The sequence below is a fragment of the Miniopterus schreibersii genome (assembly GCF_964146895.1).
Source record: "Miniopterus schreibersii genome assembly, chromosome: 4".
Classification (NCBI taxonomy): Eukaryota; Metazoa; Chordata; class Mammalia; order Chiroptera; family Miniopteridae; genus Miniopterus; species Miniopterus schreibersii.
Window position 1 is genome coordinate 99,124,555 of NC_138105.1, and position 18,028 is coordinate 99,142,582.

At 45.1% G+C, this 18,028-nt stretch overlaps 1 protein-coding gene across 2 annotated transcripts; it reads right to left on the reverse strand.

Annotated features, from left to right (window-relative positions):
• Positions 1-998: 998 nt before the first annotated feature.
• KDELR2 (KDEL endoplasmic reticulum protein retention receptor 2) lies at positions 999-18,026 on the reverse strand. 2 transcript variants are annotated; one of them, XM_081135138.1, is made up of 5 exons: positions 17,806-18,026; positions 9,795-9,895; positions 5,514-5,672; positions 4,170-4,422; positions 999-3,013 (listed from the first exon to the last, which is right to left on the reverse strand). In XM_081135138.1, the coding sequence occupies exons 1-5, from the start codon at positions 17,894-17,896 to the stop codon at positions 2,979-2,981; spliced, it is 639 nt and encodes a 212-aa protein (XP_080991264.1). In that variant the 5' UTR covers positions 17,897-18,026; the 3' UTR covers positions 999-2,978. The 2 variants fall into 2 exon arrangements, with proteins under 2 accessions (XP_080991264.1, XP_080991265.1); XM_081135139.1 differs by lacking the exon at positions 4,170-4,422 and having other exon boundaries at positions 1,007-3,013; positions 17,806-17,993.
• Between the last annotated feature and the right edge of the window lie 2 nt (positions 18,027-18,028).

Here is an 18,028-nt window from a genome sequence, read left to right on the forward strand (position 1 = left end):
TACCCATGTCCTTGTTGAAAAGTAATAGTGCTATATTATGCTTCAATTTGCTTTTAAATTGCAGGGATGGGAGGGAATTGTTTCAAAGCGGCAGGAGAAACACCCACAGCGCACACGAAGCCCGTGCTGCAAAGGCTGACTCAGATCAGGTGTGCGCGCTGGGGCGGGGCGGGGGTTGTGGCGCGTACCCGCCGAGCGCACGGTCCTGGGGAATCCCACACTTAGCCACTAGAGGGCGAGGCGCACAGAAAAACCCAACCTGGAGCCCCAAGGCACTCAGCCCTCATCAGAGGCCACTGGGATGGGTGGTTTGGGAAGGTACCTAGGAGTCCATTTCTATAGATGCATTGCTCTCTCAAGGGCAAAGCTGACCAATGTCATCAAATGGGCCAGAGGGACTTCTGGTTCCCGCCAGCTTTTGAGACAGCTGTCCTAAGCTAATCACAAAGGGAGGGGAAAGGGGGTCGCCTTGGTGCAGAGCACTGTGCGCCAAATTGTGTCCTGAGCTTCCCCCAGATGCACTCATTCACTTTATGGAAATCCGGTGGCAGCAGCCTCAGCATCTGAGTGGGGAGGAGACACGTGTTCAATCCAGGGTCAGGGTCACAGAGCTGGAGAGTGGGGAGTCAAGACTCTAACACAAGGCTGACCCCTAAGCTTGTGCTTTTCTTACTCAGGGTTCCCACTAATCACTTCCTATTAAAAGGAAGTCATTGCTTGACCGTTCCAGTTGTCCAGCCTAGTGGCGTCTCTGGAAAGGCTGGGTCTTCTTGCAAGGCCTCTACCTGCAACTCCCCCCCCCACACACACCTATTTCTCTACCTTCTCTTTTGACCAGACTGTACGGAAGCAGGAAATGTCATTCTAAAACAGACTGAACTGGGCAGGCAACGGCCAGCAGCTTTCAGAATTCTCTTAGTGGGCAATGTGTTAACTTGATTTCTCTTTGTGCTTACATTTAAAAAGTCCACACAAATAAAACAGCTCAATAAAAAATATTCATTACCTGACAACCTTTATTCAGGAAGTGAGTTACTCTGAAACAGTGCTTCATAAGGCGTGTCCTACCAGGCCTTTGTGTCCGACATGTGCCCGGGCGCTGCCAAGTTCCATACTCTCACACAGGCAGCCTGTTTAAGGTGTTATCCTGGCTGGGCACAACATGGTGGTCACATCTCAGCCAGTTTTATTTTTACGTGGGCAGAGTGACCAGAGAAGGCAGATCCTTCATCAACCAGGCATCCTGCTGAGGTCCCAGATCCAAAGTCTGGGCGCTGTGCTGTCCATGGCCAAGGCCCGCTGCGGTCTGATTTACAAGCACAAGAGCCTGCAAGAGCCCCGCCCCGTCCCGTCGGGGCAGCAGGCAGTCTGCTCCACTAACGACGGGATTCCTCCCCTTCCTCCATGCTCTCAGAATCTTCCGTGGATGAAAACAGAAACGAAACCCAGAGGAGGATGCTGGAGAGATGATACACAAAAGCAAAACCATGGGGCAAGGGGGGAAGCAAAACAAGCGGTAAAGACAGGTTAAACCACGCAGTCTCATAGCCCACTAGGAAACATGTAGAGACACACTGGATACAAACAAAACCCACCCAGTTCCCTTCCTCCACAAGGTATTTTAATGCAGCAAGCAAACCTACAACACCCCACTTGTTGTAAGCACTATTAGTATTCCACACTTTCACAGTTAGGGTGCATTCATATGCTTTTGCATAAATTTAAAAAATGTAGCAAATCAATCTAATGGCAAAATCAGGAGGAAAAATTCCAATTTTTCCATAAAATTTTAGATTATTAAGTGGACAATAAATGTTTACAGCCCTATATAGAGCTTTGGTTCCAAATGAAAAACAAACAAAAAAATCATCCTGACACAGGATGTTCCAAAAGCCTAATTCATGAAAAAGAGACAATTTATTCTATGTTTAATAAAATGTTTATTAAGGTGGTAACACAAGATAAATCATGCAAGAGCTCAGTAAAAACAAAGTAAGAATGTAAGGAATGGTAATTGGTGCTGCCAATTTAAAAATATGTCAATCATTTTATTACCCAAAGTGATTTGAAAACGGTTGGAATCTGAGCATGGACATGGTTGTAGCAACCTTGCGGAGCTGTAAACTAAAGTGACGGTAACTCCTTGTGTTCTAGTCCTCAGAGGAGTCAAGTCCTAGATCCAAAATAATCACCAATGTCTCTCGCATCCTGCACTCAGATGGCGAGCAGCCCAGAACCCCTGCCCACCGAGTCCTTCGACACCCTTGGGACAGTCTCAAACTGACACTTCTTAGCAGGGTAGGGGGGCAGGCACCTTTGGTGACTCTCAAATGAGACTCCGTCTGCCTTCAGAATCGTAAAATTTTTGGTAATGAAAACCATAAGACTTGCATGTCATCCTTACCAGCCTTAAACGTAGTGTTATGATGTCCAGGGGAGGATTTCCATATCCAGTGGAAGAAATTTGAACAGATACACCAAATTGAACATAGCATCTCAGATTTCAAATAGATATCACTCATCTTTTGGCAAAAATAAATATAGTGGAATGCAAGTTTGATAGATGGAAGAATATATAATCGACCAACTGTCAAGGAGTACAATCTCATTACAGACACGAAGAATCAAGAATTTCAAAGAATTAAAAAAAAAAAAAAAAAAGTTTGCACTATTTCTCACAAAATCTTCACTTTTGGAACTACTCCAATAGAAGCTACACACTGAATTTATTAATACAGCATTAAGTTTCTTTGTGTAAAAAAATCTTTGTACATAGTAATAAAAAAAGATAAGGCAAGATGCATTAAACAGAAACCTCCTGGTTCTTTTCCTCTGGGTTCTTACAGAGCCGCTGATGACTATCTGCAACAAAAGAGTTAAGTTTCTGATTTTCCGTATCGCGCATCTTGTGCCTTTGCTGTGGTAAGAATTCTGTCCGAGCACCCTGAAGGACAGATGCTGGTGATGGTCTTTGGCACTTACGCTGGCAGACTGAGCTTCTTTCCCTTGAGTACTAGAATTTTAGAGAGAGGAAGAGAAAACGAAAGGTTACTGGCATTGACAAGCTTAGTTTCCTTCTTCCCATTCCCAGAGGTATGCCACTCAAGATACCACACACTAAGGTTCAAGAAAGTAAGTTTCTGGCAACCAACAACCACTGGATTTTGGTGTCAATAAACAAAGCCCTCTCAACTATGAAAACATCATGCACACATATACTGGAATTTTCTTCATGTGCCTGGATGACATAGCAATTGTAGTTAAGAAATAAAAATTTGATTGAAATTGTTGCTAAATCCCTAGCAGCTTGTTCTTATCGTGATTTTCTTCCCTAATCAACATATACTAAAATGTAACTGTCACTATGTCCGGAGGTATATACAATTTGGATGCTAAAAAAAGAGGTAAGACAATATATGCCCTGATACCAGCAATTCCATCATTAGGAATTTTACTGTATAGTAATGGCTCTTAACCTGGGGTCTACAGTTGGGTCAGGGGCTCCTGAATCCCCCAAAATGATAAGAATAAATCTGTGTGCATATGCATAAATATGCATTTTTACTGAGCAAGGGCCATAGCTTTCACCAGAGTTTTGCAAAGTTCACATGTTCTACCATTCACATAAATGCAAAAATGTACACATACAAGGATGCTGACTTAGGCACTGGATTTTAATAGCAGCAAAATAGTGATAATCTGAATATCCATGAACAGGGGATGAGTAAGGAAAACTATGGTAATACACATAATGAAATACTATGGCTACTGAAAATCACGCAGATTTCTACTTACTGACATGAAAAACTGAGTGGGGGAAAGCAGATTACGTGTAGTTTCATCATATATCTGTGTATACTATTAGAGAGAGATCTGGAATTACATTCACCGAAACATTAAAGGGTCTCTCAGTGGTAGGATTTCAGATGACTGTTTTTCAGAATTATTAGTTCTGACTGAATTGTTTACAATGAAAATATGCAATTATAAAAAACAATACAGCTACGGCAAAAGAAAACCAGATCCAGAATTGAATTTGACAGTCATTTAAATGTTTTTCTGCAGCCAGTTCTGCTTCATAACGCCAGTGCCAGAGCGGCGGTGTGGGCCAGGGAGCTCCTGAAGGAACATGTGCTATAGGAACAGAACAAGCGGAGGCAGCCACATACCTTTTGTGATGTACAAGTAGAAGAAGTCGCAGTAGAGGATGGTCTGGACAACGCCGGCCACCACAGCAATGAGGTCAAAGAAGCCCTCAAAGTAGAAGCGCCAGATCCAGTTGACAAGATAGAGCGCACGGTAGAGGCCCAGGAAGAACAAGTAGTGGGTGGTGATGGTCTCTGCCTCCCCAGTCTTGCTGATCATGAAGAGCTGCGGAAGGATGGCCACTGATTCCAGGTAGATGGAGAAGGTCCACAGAATCTGTGAGGGAAAGTACAAGCTTGGTTAGCACCCAGAGCCTACCGTGGGGTCACAGGAAACACTCCTGTTTTACTGTGGAGCAGCACAGAAAGTGGGGAGTCGGGGCACCTGAGCCCAGGACAGAGCAACTGAGCAATTTCATGAGTCATGGACACTCCCAATGACGAGTTGGGTCACTTGGACACCTCTACCTCTTTCAATGTTCATTACCTCATCTCTCCAAAGTCGAGTTCTTCCTTATACAAGTCTCTGAGAATCTACACACAGGCTGTTTCTCCTGGATAAGCTTGTCCCAATCTGAATCTAGGTCCCTGAGTCAACCCTGCTTTCTGCCAGGGTGCACCACACTGATAACCAGGTTCCCTCCACTCCCTCACTGCCAATTTCCCTCACCAACTGGTCTCCTTTCCAGACTCTCCAAATAGTCTATTTTTCTTATTCTTTAGGCTTTTTTGGTGGGTTAAATCAAAGGGTAAGAAATTGGAGTTGTAATTATGCAAACTCTGCCCAACATGGTACGTTATTCACACTGATAGAAGGACTCTCGAGTAGTGCTTGGAGTGTTTTATAAACCCAGGCGCTCCCAGGACCCATTAAAGGACCAAAAGCATCACGGTAACCAAACCCCAGGGTGCTGAGAAAAGGACACAGCACTGAGGAGCAGCCATGGCCTCGCACAGTGTCAGGGCACCATGCAAACCACTTTTCCTGAAGTTGAGAAGCGCTGCTTGGGCAAGTCACAGACAGTATCAATGTATGACACCAGTACATTAAGGGCAAACAAAGTTGGGTTAGAGTGGGGAGAACAAGTTCACCAAACACTAGGACAGGCAGGGCACTGTGTTTGGTACCACAGAAGCCAAGCTTATATTCTAGAGGAGTCTGGCAACAACCTGTCAGCAGACACCCAAACACCTGGGGCTTAATTCCTGTCCACAATTTATTTAGACCGAACAGTTTATGTTGCATCAGAAGCTTGACAAACCAAAAAACAAACGAACAAAAGAAAACAGAGCAATCCCACATTATCTGCAAACAGGTCTATTTCCCTAGGGAACCGGACGTGTCCACTAAATAACCTCTTCACTAACCTCAAGAGGAGAGAAATCATGATTGACTAGAAACGAGAGGCCTCCCACAGGGACCACCAGAAATTCCACTCGGAAGGTATCGTGGTTGCCGTCGTAAGTTGCCTTAAACTTCATATAGATCAGGTACACTGTGGCATAGGAGCAGGCAATGTAGATAAGCTACAAGCAAAAGAAAAATATCAGGTCATCAATATCTTACAATGCTTCCAATTCCCTTGGCTTTCTACTTCACCCATATGTATATATTGTTTTAACTTTAAAACTTAAATATAGTAAAATTCACTTTTTTGGGAGGTATACAGTTCTATGAGTCATATAACCACCACCACAATAAAAAAAGACCAGCCCTGACTGGTGTTGCTCAGTGGTAGAGCATTGGCCCACACGCCGAAGCGTCTTGGGTTGGATTCCTGGTCAAGAGCACATACCTGGGTTGCAGGTTCGGGGCGAGTACGAGGGGCAATCAATTGATGGGTCTCTCTCACATCAATGTCTCTCTCTCTCTTTTCCCCTCTCTCCCGCCCTCTCTAAAAATAAACAAGTCAATGGAAAAAATATCCTCAGGATTAAAAAATAAAAAATAGAGCAGTACTGTCACCCCACAAAAAATTCCCCCATGCTGCCCCATGGTGGTCAAGCCCCCCAGGCCTGACCTCCGGCAATCTCCAATCTGCCCTTTGTTTCTGCAATTTTGACTTTTCTAGAGCTCTGCACAAATGGAATTGTACAGTATGTCCACTTTAAGACCAGCTTCTTTTAATTAGCATTATGCATCTGAGACCCAACCATGACGTTGGTGTGCTAATGAAACAAGTGACTCCTTTCTGCTGTTGAGTAGCAGCAGCAATCCACTGTGCAGGTGACCAGTCTATTCATCCAACTCACTAGTTAAGGTGGGCTGTTTCCAGCTTGGGGGGCAAAAGCTGCTATAAACATTTGTGTACATGCTTTTGTGTGATTTTTCTTTTCTCTTGGATAAATACCTAGGAGTGGGATTGCTGGGTCATCTCTTAAGTGTAAGTGTAACTTTATAAGAAACTGCTAAAGAATGTATTTTTAATCACATTTTAAACTATTAGAATGTAGCTTAAGAAAAAAAATGAATGCAAAGTTCAATGCAGTTCAAAACCAATGTACTTCCTTCCAGCATCAGGATAGTTCTTAGTACTGCTTTTTTAAGATAAAATAATATAACTCATGTTAAACTTTGCAAAATGATGGTTTTTACTTAAAGTGTGTCACTTTTAACACTGAACCTTTGGATTGTTGCTATGAAACTTTGGTAACATAACAAAAGCAAAACCAAAAGTAAGTGTAGGCAGTAAAACACTGCTGTCTATCATAGGCAGCGACTTCAGCTGCATAGCAGTATAGCTGTTCAAGGGCTCATAATTATGTAATATGTTCCTGCACATTCCAAAGGTCAAACAATATACTCATCCAACCCAAAAGAAAAGTCTGACATTCTGAAATGACATGTTTTCAGACTGCAGAATTTTAGGTCCAGGAACCAAAGGGCAGGATTAGCCTATGAAGAAAGACAGTTAGGATACCAGCTGCACTGCCTGTACTACTTCTTAGGAAAAGCACCTTGAAAAACTTAATTAGGGGCTGCATTCGGGCAAACGACTTAACAGGACAAGGAAAGCAATCATCAAGCCCTCACATGCTTCAAAACAAAACAAAGACACTAAACAGTCCCTGGCACCCCGTCACAAGTTATATTTGCAAATAAATAGTCAATAAGGTATTAAAATTGCTAATTGTACCCATCCATACACCAAAGAACTACCAAAAAAAAAAAAAATCAGGGAAGACTAATCTTATACTGTTAAGAGTTCTCTCCACATGCAAATACACATATATACGTACATGAGTAAAATAACATAACCTACATGTATAAACAAAATCAATGTATACAGAGTCCCTCCCCACCAGCACATCTGGCCAAGGCACACGTTAGCTGGGGTTCCCTCCCTAGCACCCAGCCTGCGGCCTGCTCAGGTTATGTCCGTAGGGCCTGGCAGCCCCTTTTCTCCTCACCAGTGCCTGGGTGTGAAGTAAAAAGCTATGAGCACATAAAACTCGACATGTCCTCCTCCGATACTTAGGACATGCCTGGAAACTCAAACCAAGCAGAAAGACTCTTCTGAAAGCTAGGTATCCTGAGGGGGAGGGAGGAGGATTCTTGCTTGTACACTTCTAACACCTGCCGCCTTAACCTGCCTGGACAGGCAAGGACACAGGCATTTTTCGGGAGGCCACTTCCTGGAGACTAGGCCCCCATCCTAGTGATGAATGAAATGATTACAGGCAGCTCAAAGCTGCTATTTAGTAAAGACGACAGACTCAAATGTTGCTGTCACTCTAACCTGTGCTTACAAAAATCCTTTTGGACACAGCATTGGGGAGTTGTTTTAAATACCACACTAACAGACTTCACCTTATACATTCCCTTCTTGGCTGTGCCAATAACCAAGTGCCTTCAGCAGTGCCCAGCACACACGTACTCACTAAGTAAAGAGAGAGAGAGACAGAGAGAGAGAGACAGAGAGAAAGAAATCAGATTCCTCTGAATATCCTGAGAACCCCATACTTGTCCTCCATAGCACCCATCACAAACTACAGTCCTTCATTCAACACTGGGCCGACTGTCTACTCTCCTCCCTACCAGACCACAGCACTGGGGAAGTGCCCCACCCATGGGCGCTCCGTTAGTATGAGTTCAATACTGCGTGACACAACTGAGGCTTCTCCATGATTGGAATGTGTGCCACCAGTGCTACACAAGATATTAGGTGCATGCAAACATTCTGTATTTTAATAGTTATACATTTGTTTTAATGTGGGTTAGGAAAAATACATGGACACCAAAGGTAGCACTGACACTAATGTTGAGAATGAATTAAAAGGTTTAAAAACATGTTTAGTAACCTGGCCAGACATGGCTCAGTGGTTGAGCATCAAGGATCCAGGAGATCGCAGTTCAATTCCCAGTCAGAGGACATGCCCGGGTTGCGAGCTCGATCCCCAGTTGGGGGCGTACAGGAAGCAGCTGAACAATGACACTCTCTCATCACTAATGTGTTTCTCTCTCCCCCCCTCCCTCTCCCTTCCTCTCTCTGAAGTCAATAAAGATATATTAAAAACAAAAAAGTGCCCAGCTGGGAGTGACTCAGCAGTTGAGCATCGACCTAGGGATCCAGGCGATCGGGGTTCGATTCCTAGTCAGGGCACATGCCTGGGTTGCGGGCACGATCCCCAGTCAGGGGTGTGCAGGAGGCAGCCAATCAATGACTCTCTCATCACTGATGTTTCTATCTCTCCCTCTCCTTTCCTCGCTCTGAAATCAATAAAGACATATTTAAAAAAAAAAAAAGAAAAAGTAAAATACCTGTTTACTTCTTTAAAAAACATAAGGTACAGATGTTATTTAAGATGTACATAATTTAGTACAGATGGTACATATGTAAACAGATGGTACAGATGTAAATTATAGTACAGGTGTTATTTAAGGTTGGCAAAAGCAATAAAGATGGCACACATAGCAAAAGTTCATGAAACACGGATTTACTGTAAAAAAAGAAAAGTAGTACATGCCTAACAGTCCCTCAACAGCAAAATAAGGCACTGCATCGAGGACCCCTGGCTTTCATTCTTTCTCCTAATACACTTGGTGGGTTTCCTAGGGAGTCTGTAATTTCCCACTGCTTGAAAACATAACATTTACCCCTTTCTTTTCCTCCCTCCCTCCCTCCCTCCCTTCCCTCCCTCCCTCCCTCCCTTCCCTCCCTCCCTCCCTCCCTCCCTTCCTCCCTCCCTCCCTTCTTTCCTTTTCCCTTTCTGTTTCCCTTTCCCTCCCTTCCTCCCTTCCTTCTAAAGAATAGTTTGATTTTTAGAGAGAGAGGAGGAGAGAGGGAGAGAAACACCAATGTGAGAGTGCAACACTGATCAGCTGCCTTTTGCACACCCCCTACCAGGAATCAAGCCCACAACCTCGGCATGTGCCCTTGACTGGGAATCAAACTGGTAACCTCCTGGTGCACAGGACGATGCCCAACCAGCGGAGCCACCCGGCCAGGGCTTACCTACCCCCTTTCTTATAGGATTATCAAGAGCATTAGACGTTTATCATACTCAAGAAACTTAAGATTAAAAAATTTTTAAGCGCAAAGCATTTAATTAGATACTGCTCTAAAACAGAAAAAATATGCTCAATGGTAAATTTCCATAGGTCTGTGAATTATGGATGAAGTATATCCCATTGGATGCCATACCTACCTTCATAGATGTATTATATAATGAAATAAATGAAGTAAAAAGATCCAGGTAACGAGTTGTGAAGACCAGTGCAAAGAGAAGCTGGCTTTTTCCGGAAATACCTAAAGAAACAAAAGAAAAGTGTTAGAAACACCTGGAAGAGCTTTGATTCCTGTAGATAACACTGTGCTGGAAGCAGGTCTGGAAAGGGGGACACCAGGGTCAAAGGCTGATGTCTAGGATGGCTCTAAATAAATGAGAGCTTTAGCTTTTCTTTCCCTTAACATTCTTGAACCTGCTCCTCTGGGGGGGGGGGGGGTTGTCTAACAACTGTTGTATTACTACGATGGGGTGACTACAGGAAAGTGACTTAGTTATGCCAGAGCCAATATAGCAGGATATATATTGTTCAAATGAACATTTATTTCTCAAATATGTCACTTTAGATAGAAATTCATTTATTTCAAAAATTCTGCTATTATTTAGTTTTGTAACTTGTCTGTCACCTTTAGCACTTTCCTTTTCATTAGGAAATAGTATCTCATGGTGACAAATCTTTCGAGGATGGAGCTGGACTACGTGGTTGAGGAGATGAGGAACACTGCTTCAGGTAAGAGTCTGAGCATCAGCCTCCTGGTATGGCCTCCAAGGTGACTATTTTGGTGAGGGCAGCATTTACTTGGACATGTTGTTATTTTTAAAATTCCATCTCTTATGTTCATCACACAACCAACCTCAACACAACCAGTCTTCTAAAGCGGCGGTCTTTTATTTTTAACCCCTTGGAACTGTTTCCACTTCCAACCACCAACCCACCCCCAGAGCACTGTTGTGGCACATCTGCATTCAGCTGGGGAAGTCTAGAAGGTCACACACACAGAGTGCACTGGGCTTTTCCAATATCTATATTTGGCCAAATATTTGTGACGAAGGATGTGCAATAAGGGTTTCAGACATTGGAGACAGTGAATTCATCAAGGAAACTGAACCTTACTAGATGTCAGACCTGCCCATCCTCATCAACACTGCAAACCTCCCACCAATAGACTTATTTAAGCAGGTATAACATATTACTGCACCCAGATGATTAGCAACACACCTGCAGAATGTAAAAACTACATTTGTTATCCTCGCCCAAGGACATGCTGATTGATTTGAGAGAGAGAAACATCGATGTGAGAGAGAAACACCAATCAGCTGCCTCCCACACCTGTCTCAGCCAGGGATTGAACCTGCAACCTAGGTATGTTCCTGACAGGAAATTGAACCCACAACCCCAACCAACTGAGTCACCTGGCTAGGGCAAAACCACATTTTAAAAAATAATATTTTACAGAACAATTGTGCAGCTTGTTGAAATTAAAAGCCTGGATCTAAGGATGTTATTTCCTGTGTCTGAATAATTGCAGTTCTAGCCTATTCACAAAAACACCTAAGCAGAAGCTGAATCCAGATCCATCAACAGTAACCAATCTCAAGGGCTAAGAGTGGAGCTACAGACAGCAATACTGTTCTTTTTAGTTTTTTTTCTCCTGGAAATGAGGAACTTTATTTTCCTATCAAAGTTCAATGTTCCAAAGGAGAGGAGAGCCAATGAGGCTGCCACTGACACAGAGAATATGGGAGAAAACGGGAAGGGGGGAGAACAGGGGGCATGTAGTTCACATTTGATGTTTGTTGGAGCCTTGAGAGATACATTTTCAGTGAATTTCCTATATGGTTCTTTCCAATATTTTAAATTAAAAAAAATTATAGAATACATACGGGCAAATTTCATTGCAAAGAGTTTATTCTAACGGAACTTTGAAAGCCATTCAGATTTCAAATTTGTCCTCATTGTTAGCATTCCTATCCTAAAATTCAGGGATTATCATGTTCCGTTTACTACTCCCCTTTGCGACCCACATCAATATGACTTCCTCTGGAAGTCACCTTTGAAGACCCACCCCTCAGTGCTATTACATAATGGGAATTGCTTCCCACCAGCTGCTGCCCAGCTCCTATTACAGTTCTTATAAAATACACAGTGATGACCCGGTCGCCTGTCTCCCCTCTCCCCCCAACCCCCACTAGACACGGAAATCTCCAAGGGCCAGGATGTGCCTTATTCTATTTGGTATTATCTCTGCTGAGCACTGGGCCTGACACACAGCACAGCTAAGGAAATACTTGCTGAATGAATGAACGGTCAAAAGAAAATGGAATTCACTTTATTTTCACGTCATGGGATAATACTTCCAGAAAGTTTCTAAGTCATACTGTGTCTCTGTGACTGTACAAAGGCAACATGCTCTGGGCTCTGCCCTAATTTACTGCCAACTAGAGGGTGGGAGAGCCCCCTGAGCAGAGCATGGTGCAGAGGACAGGGACAAGCAGCATGTGGCCTGGAGCTTGTCCCACGGTGCAGAATCCACGCAGGAACTGCCATGCAGGAGGCTGAGGACACTTACACAGATCTACCTCATTCTTTCTGGCCTGGGATCCTGATTAACAAGTAGCAGCTTTTTCCTTTAAAATAGAAAAACTGTCCTGTCTTCACAGGAAGGCAGGGATCCCAGCTGAAGACAGAAGGGTAGGGGCAAGATACTCCTTTGAGGAGGAAAACCTACTAAGAAGCCAGAGGGGCTCCTATGATCAATCTCTCCTTGTTCTGAGACCAAAGCACATGAAGGCTATCAACTCTCAAGAGTACTCACTCTAACTGTTCCTGTAATGACCATCACAATACCAAATGTACCAAATGTCCATACGAAGGAGTATAACTTGTAAAATGGACATCAATCATTTCAAACACTATTCTTGTCTTTTCCCACAGGGCCAAGTTAAGCTCAATAAAAGCCCACAACCATAAACTCCAGCATACGTTACTTTAAATTATGCTGCAGGCTAAAGTTGCATTTCTTACATTCCCATTGATTTATAGAACACAGCCCTCAACCAAACAGAAAAGCTTTCCACAAATTACTGCTGTCCTGCTAACAGCTAGGATGCAACCAAGCCCTGTGGGTCAGATCACCGGGACAACCTGGACAGCAAGGGTCCTGGGCACTGAGCTCCAACCACGGCTCAAAAGATCTGGACACTCTCCTAAAAGCCGTTAACTTTCCCTGGAACCAGCAGCCCAACAGTCAGAACTGACTCATCACAAGGCTCTTATGACAGGGAGAGAGGCTTTGGAGCTGTCAAATGGGGACAAATTATGCCAGCTTCGTGGGACTGTTGGAAAGAGAAAAAGTGCTTTGTACTCTACCTGCCACACTGTGAAGGCTTGATAAATGGCAGCACTTACTACGTACTGCTTTGCCATTTTTCTTGTTTTCAAAGAAGTCCATGCTATTAAAAATTCCAACTGGCTAAAATATATGCAATAAAAGGCAAACAGACCTCTCCCACCCCCATTGTTTTGTTTTGTTTTTTAATCCTCAGCTGACGATATTTTCACCATTGCTTTTCAGAGTGGAAGGGAGAAAGAGAGGGAAACACTGATATGAGAGAGACACATCGATTGGTTGCCTTCTGCTCACACACCGACCAGGGCCAGGGATCGAGCCTGCCATCAAAGTATGTGCCCTTGGCCAGAATCAAACCCTGGACCCTTCAGTCCCCAGGCCGATGCTCTAACCACTGAACCAAACCAGCCCCATTTTAAGTGAAACCTTCCAGGCCTTTTTTAAGCCCCCTTTCTAGCTCATCCTTTTTAACAACTGCATGGTATTCACAGTGTGAATGCACCAACATCTGTGGACCACTCCATTAGTGACATCTGGGTTGCTCACAATTTTTGTTCTTAACACTGCACAAACATCTGTGTATCTATAAACAGCGTTTTGTACTTCTTAGGTACAACAAATATTTTTATAACTATAAAAAGTTTATTCACACATAGTACAATTTCTGTTGTTCAGATTCCCTAGAATTGCTGGGATAAAATGTATGCAACTTGAAGTCTGGTACACTGTCAAACTTCCCCTAGAAAGGCTGTGCCAATTTACATATCCACTAACAACAGCTGAGAATACCCTTTATTTCACACCCTGCCTACACTGGATGTTGTCAACCTTACTTTTCCCCAACCAGCGGCAAGTGATGGCGCGCGCTGCTGCTCTCCTGTCCAAGTTCCTAACTACAGTGAGGCTGGGCATTCCTTCATGCTTAACTGGTCTGTTATTCTTCTGTGAACTGTCAACTTTGTCCATTTTTCTAGCAGTTTTTCAATTTTATTTGTAGGAGTATCTTATGGGTATTAACCCTTTGTCACTTAGATATAGTGTGGATTATTTCTCTCAGTTCATGGTCTTTTAACTTTTACAATATCCTGAGTACATTAATTTGGGAAGACATAACATCTTGCTTTCTCAGCCCGCGTGGTCCCATCCAGAACTAGGGTTTGAACATACATTCAGGTCATCACCTGTGTCCATCAGGAGTCGTACCTCTCTTCACAGGTTATACATTGCTTGCTGGGATGTCAGGGAGCCTTCCCTGGAACCCTTCCTGCAACTTCACACTCACAGGATTGACTACCTGTATGGTTTAACACCCTATCTTTTTATATATATCTTATTATTTCAACTAAATTGCAGCTTTCTTGAGAGCAGAAACTTGGATAGCTACAAGCTGCTGCTCTAAATTGTGTTCCCAGTGCCTTGCACATAGGGGGTGTTTGAGAGCAATAAATACTCGAGAGACTAGCTCTCAAAAGGCAGAGGTGACAGCTGCTACAAACAGGGAAGCTGGGAATGTGAGGCAAAAGCTTCCTGAAGTAATGACAACAATAAAAGACGAGGTGTTCTCCATTTAATTAAAAAATGTAAATTGTCTAATTATGAGAAATGCAGGGACACAGTACATTCCTGGCATGTTTGGTAGGATGAAAAGTCTACAACCTACATAACAACAGTCTAAGCAATAGGTGGAGGAGGGAAGGGAGAGACCAGGGCGGGATGGCTGGGACATGTGGATCTCAGAAGGATTCCACTAGTAATTTAAGTAAAATAGACACAGCACTATTAATAACTACCTACCTACAGGAAAACATAGCTACAAACCCAGGCTGTTCTCCCAAGGCTATGCAGGTCAGTGTGTAGGGCAAGAATAAGGTGATAACCTGTGCATACTGTGGATCCGGTTGCAACGATTGTTCAGGAATATGAGAAACTCACATTTCATTTGGGCACCCCTCTGTAAGGACAATGGCAGGCACAGACACAGGACAAAGCCAATTCAAACAGAGCTGCACCAAGATAAACTCCTCTGCGCCGACTTTAAGAGAGGTGCTTGAAGTTGGCCATTCTCAAATCAGACTGTCAGGAAAACCATCTCCAGCTTCCTAACTAGCCTGCCTCATCCCTTACCTAAGAGGAAAAAAGCCCTCTGGTTCTGTAGCTGCAGGCATGTTCAAAACAGGTGCCGAATTCCTAAAGTGAGCCCCAGTACCAGTATTTTCAAAGTGAGAAACACAATCTGGATGTACATGTCTCCTATTCCAGTTATCTGAGAAACTCATATCAAATTCTGACTCTTTCAAAAAAGTCTCTAAACAACTTTTATAATTTAGCATGGAAAAACAAAGCAGCTAGTCAAATATAGCATTTAATTCTGAATGAACAATCCTGGTGATTTTGATTTTTAAAAAGCCAGGAAATCTCAAGTATAGGAACTAAAATGGTCTTCCATCTGACAAGGAGAACAGTGTAACAATGCACTATAGCCACAGGCTAACTGCAGGAATACTTGACACACGAGACACAAACTTAACTCACCTACTTAATCTTCCTAATTATTTTGGCTGAAGAATTTTATATTTCCTAAATCTCCCAAATGAAAATAGTGAATATTAAAAAACAAAAGGCAGAGCAAACTCACTTTTTCTTCATTACTCAAGGTTCCCTTAAGAATTTTCTATGTGAGGTTGCACTAACTTCTCCCCAACATCTTAGTTTAGATACACGTTTGGGAGACATCATGCTTCAACTTCATGACTTGGCAGAGGCAGGAATTCTGAGAAACACGTGAAAGAAGATGAAGATACTCAAAAATTTTGGAGCAAAAATAAAGATTAAAAGTATGTTTCCTGGGTGGGATGGGGGTTGGGGGGGAGGGGGCAAAAATGGGTGGTGTTCTAAAGGTACAAATTTCCAGTTATAAAATAAGTAAGCCCTGGGATGTAATATACAGCGTGGTGACTACAGTTAATAATATTGTATTGTATATCTGAAAGTAGCTAAGACAGTTGATCTTAAAAGTTCTCATCACAAGGAAAAAAACAAACTACCTGTGGTGATAGATGTTAACTAAACTTACTGTGATAATTACTTTACAAAATACATACACATCAAATAATTATGTTGTAGACCTAAAACTAATACAATGTTTTATGTCAATTATATCTCAATAAAGCAGGGACAAAATTTTTCTGAGTGCAGCCAAAATGACCTAAACAACTGGTCTGGCATCAAACGTTTACAATGAAATTACTTAGGACAAAATAAACAGGTGTTTCAAAACCCTTAACTGTGAGTTACTGATTGCCTCTGTTTCGATCGTGGCTCTGGCTCTACCACTAGTTTTCTCACCTCCCTCAGACTCAGTTGCCTCCTCCACAGAATGGGAATGGTACCCACCTCATAAGGTTATTACTTCAAGGACCACAGGGGATAAGCCACGTAAGGGACCTAGCTCGCTGCCGGGGACACAGCGGGCGCTTAAGTGTCGCCTCTCACAGCCGCTGCGACGACTCTGCCGTCTTTGGAAATCATACAACTGAACCTCAGAGCTACGTATAAACGGAGAGATCACCTCCGAGCCCGGTACGCCGGCTTCAGTGCGTGGACTTTGTAACGTCCATTTGATCGCCCAAAGGTCCTTTTTGGTTTTGCTTACTTCCTGGACCTCGGCCGCGTTCCAGGGAGAGAGGCGAGGCCCGGGGACAGCAATCAAAGACGGGGTGCTACTTTAGATGTGGAAATTTTCAGAAATCAATCTGGTAAATGGCATCCCCGCCGCCCAGGCCCTTCAGGGCTCCATCTTTTACCGCCTCTGCAAAAACTGAGTTCTTCACTCCATCACAAGTTACTTCACTGAGGCCACGGCGCCAGAAATAAGTTGAACAACTCATTTAAGAAATTCTTGGGGTTGATCAAGTGTAAAAGTCCACCCCGATAAGAGGTGTCTCACGGCCCTCCCAGCCCCGCAGGCCTGAGAGCTGGACTCCCCGTCGGGAGTCGCCAACTCACTGGTGACGTGGAGCCAGGAATTGGAGAGACCACAGGAGACCTCGGCGGTCCCCTGTGGGCGCCGCACGTTTAACCAAACCCGTTATTAGGGGGAGGCCCTCGGAGTTGGACAGACCAGTGAGTTTCTCAAAAGCAGCGCTAACTGTCCCCAAGAAATTCACGAGAGCCCTCCCCACGCTCCCTGCCGCGGCAGGCGCGACCCTGGGCCCGCGAGGCGGGGTAAAGCCTGCGGAGCTCCAAGGGCAGACCTGCCCCGACACCCCCAACCCAGAGGCCAGTCCTCGCGGGGGCAGGGTGCGGGGCGAGGTGCCCTCTCCCCACGCCCGCGCCCCCTACCGCACTGGCCTGGCTGCCACGTCAGGCCGAGGCGGCAGCGGTCCTCCCCACCCTCCTCCCGCCCGTCCCATTGATTCGCGGGGTCCCCGCACCTCTGGACCCCCGCCCAGGCCCCTGCTTAGGCCCGTGGAGACGCGCCCATTAATTAAAGCCGGGGCCGCCTCACACCCTCCCCTCGCCCCACCATCCAAACTTTCCCCGCACTACAGGGCCGCGCCCCCCGCCGCTCAAGTTCCCGAGCGGACCCGGTGCGGAGCGGGGCCCGGCCCCGAGCGCCCACCCGAAGGGGTCGACCCGCGGGCCGCCTGGGGTCCCGCCGCCCGCCAGGCCGGCCGAAGGGGGCGTGTCCGGTCGGCGCAGGCCCGCGGGCCGTGGAGCGTCCGGGGGCGGCCGAGGGCGGCGGGTCCGAGGGCGACCCGGCCCCGCGCCCGAGCCTTTCCGGGGCCTCGCCCGCCGCTCACCGGCGCAGGAGCGCGTCTTCCAGATCTTCAGCAGCAGGATGACGATGGCCGCCAGGTGGGACAGGTCCCCGGTGAGCCGGAAGATGTTCATGGCGGCGGCGGTCGGCGCGGCGGCCCCGGGGCTCGGCGGCTCAGGCGGCGGCGGCGGCCCCTGAGAGGAAGCGGCGAAGATGGCGAGAGCGGGCGCGACGTGGCCGGGGACGTGGCCAAACTGCCGGCGCGC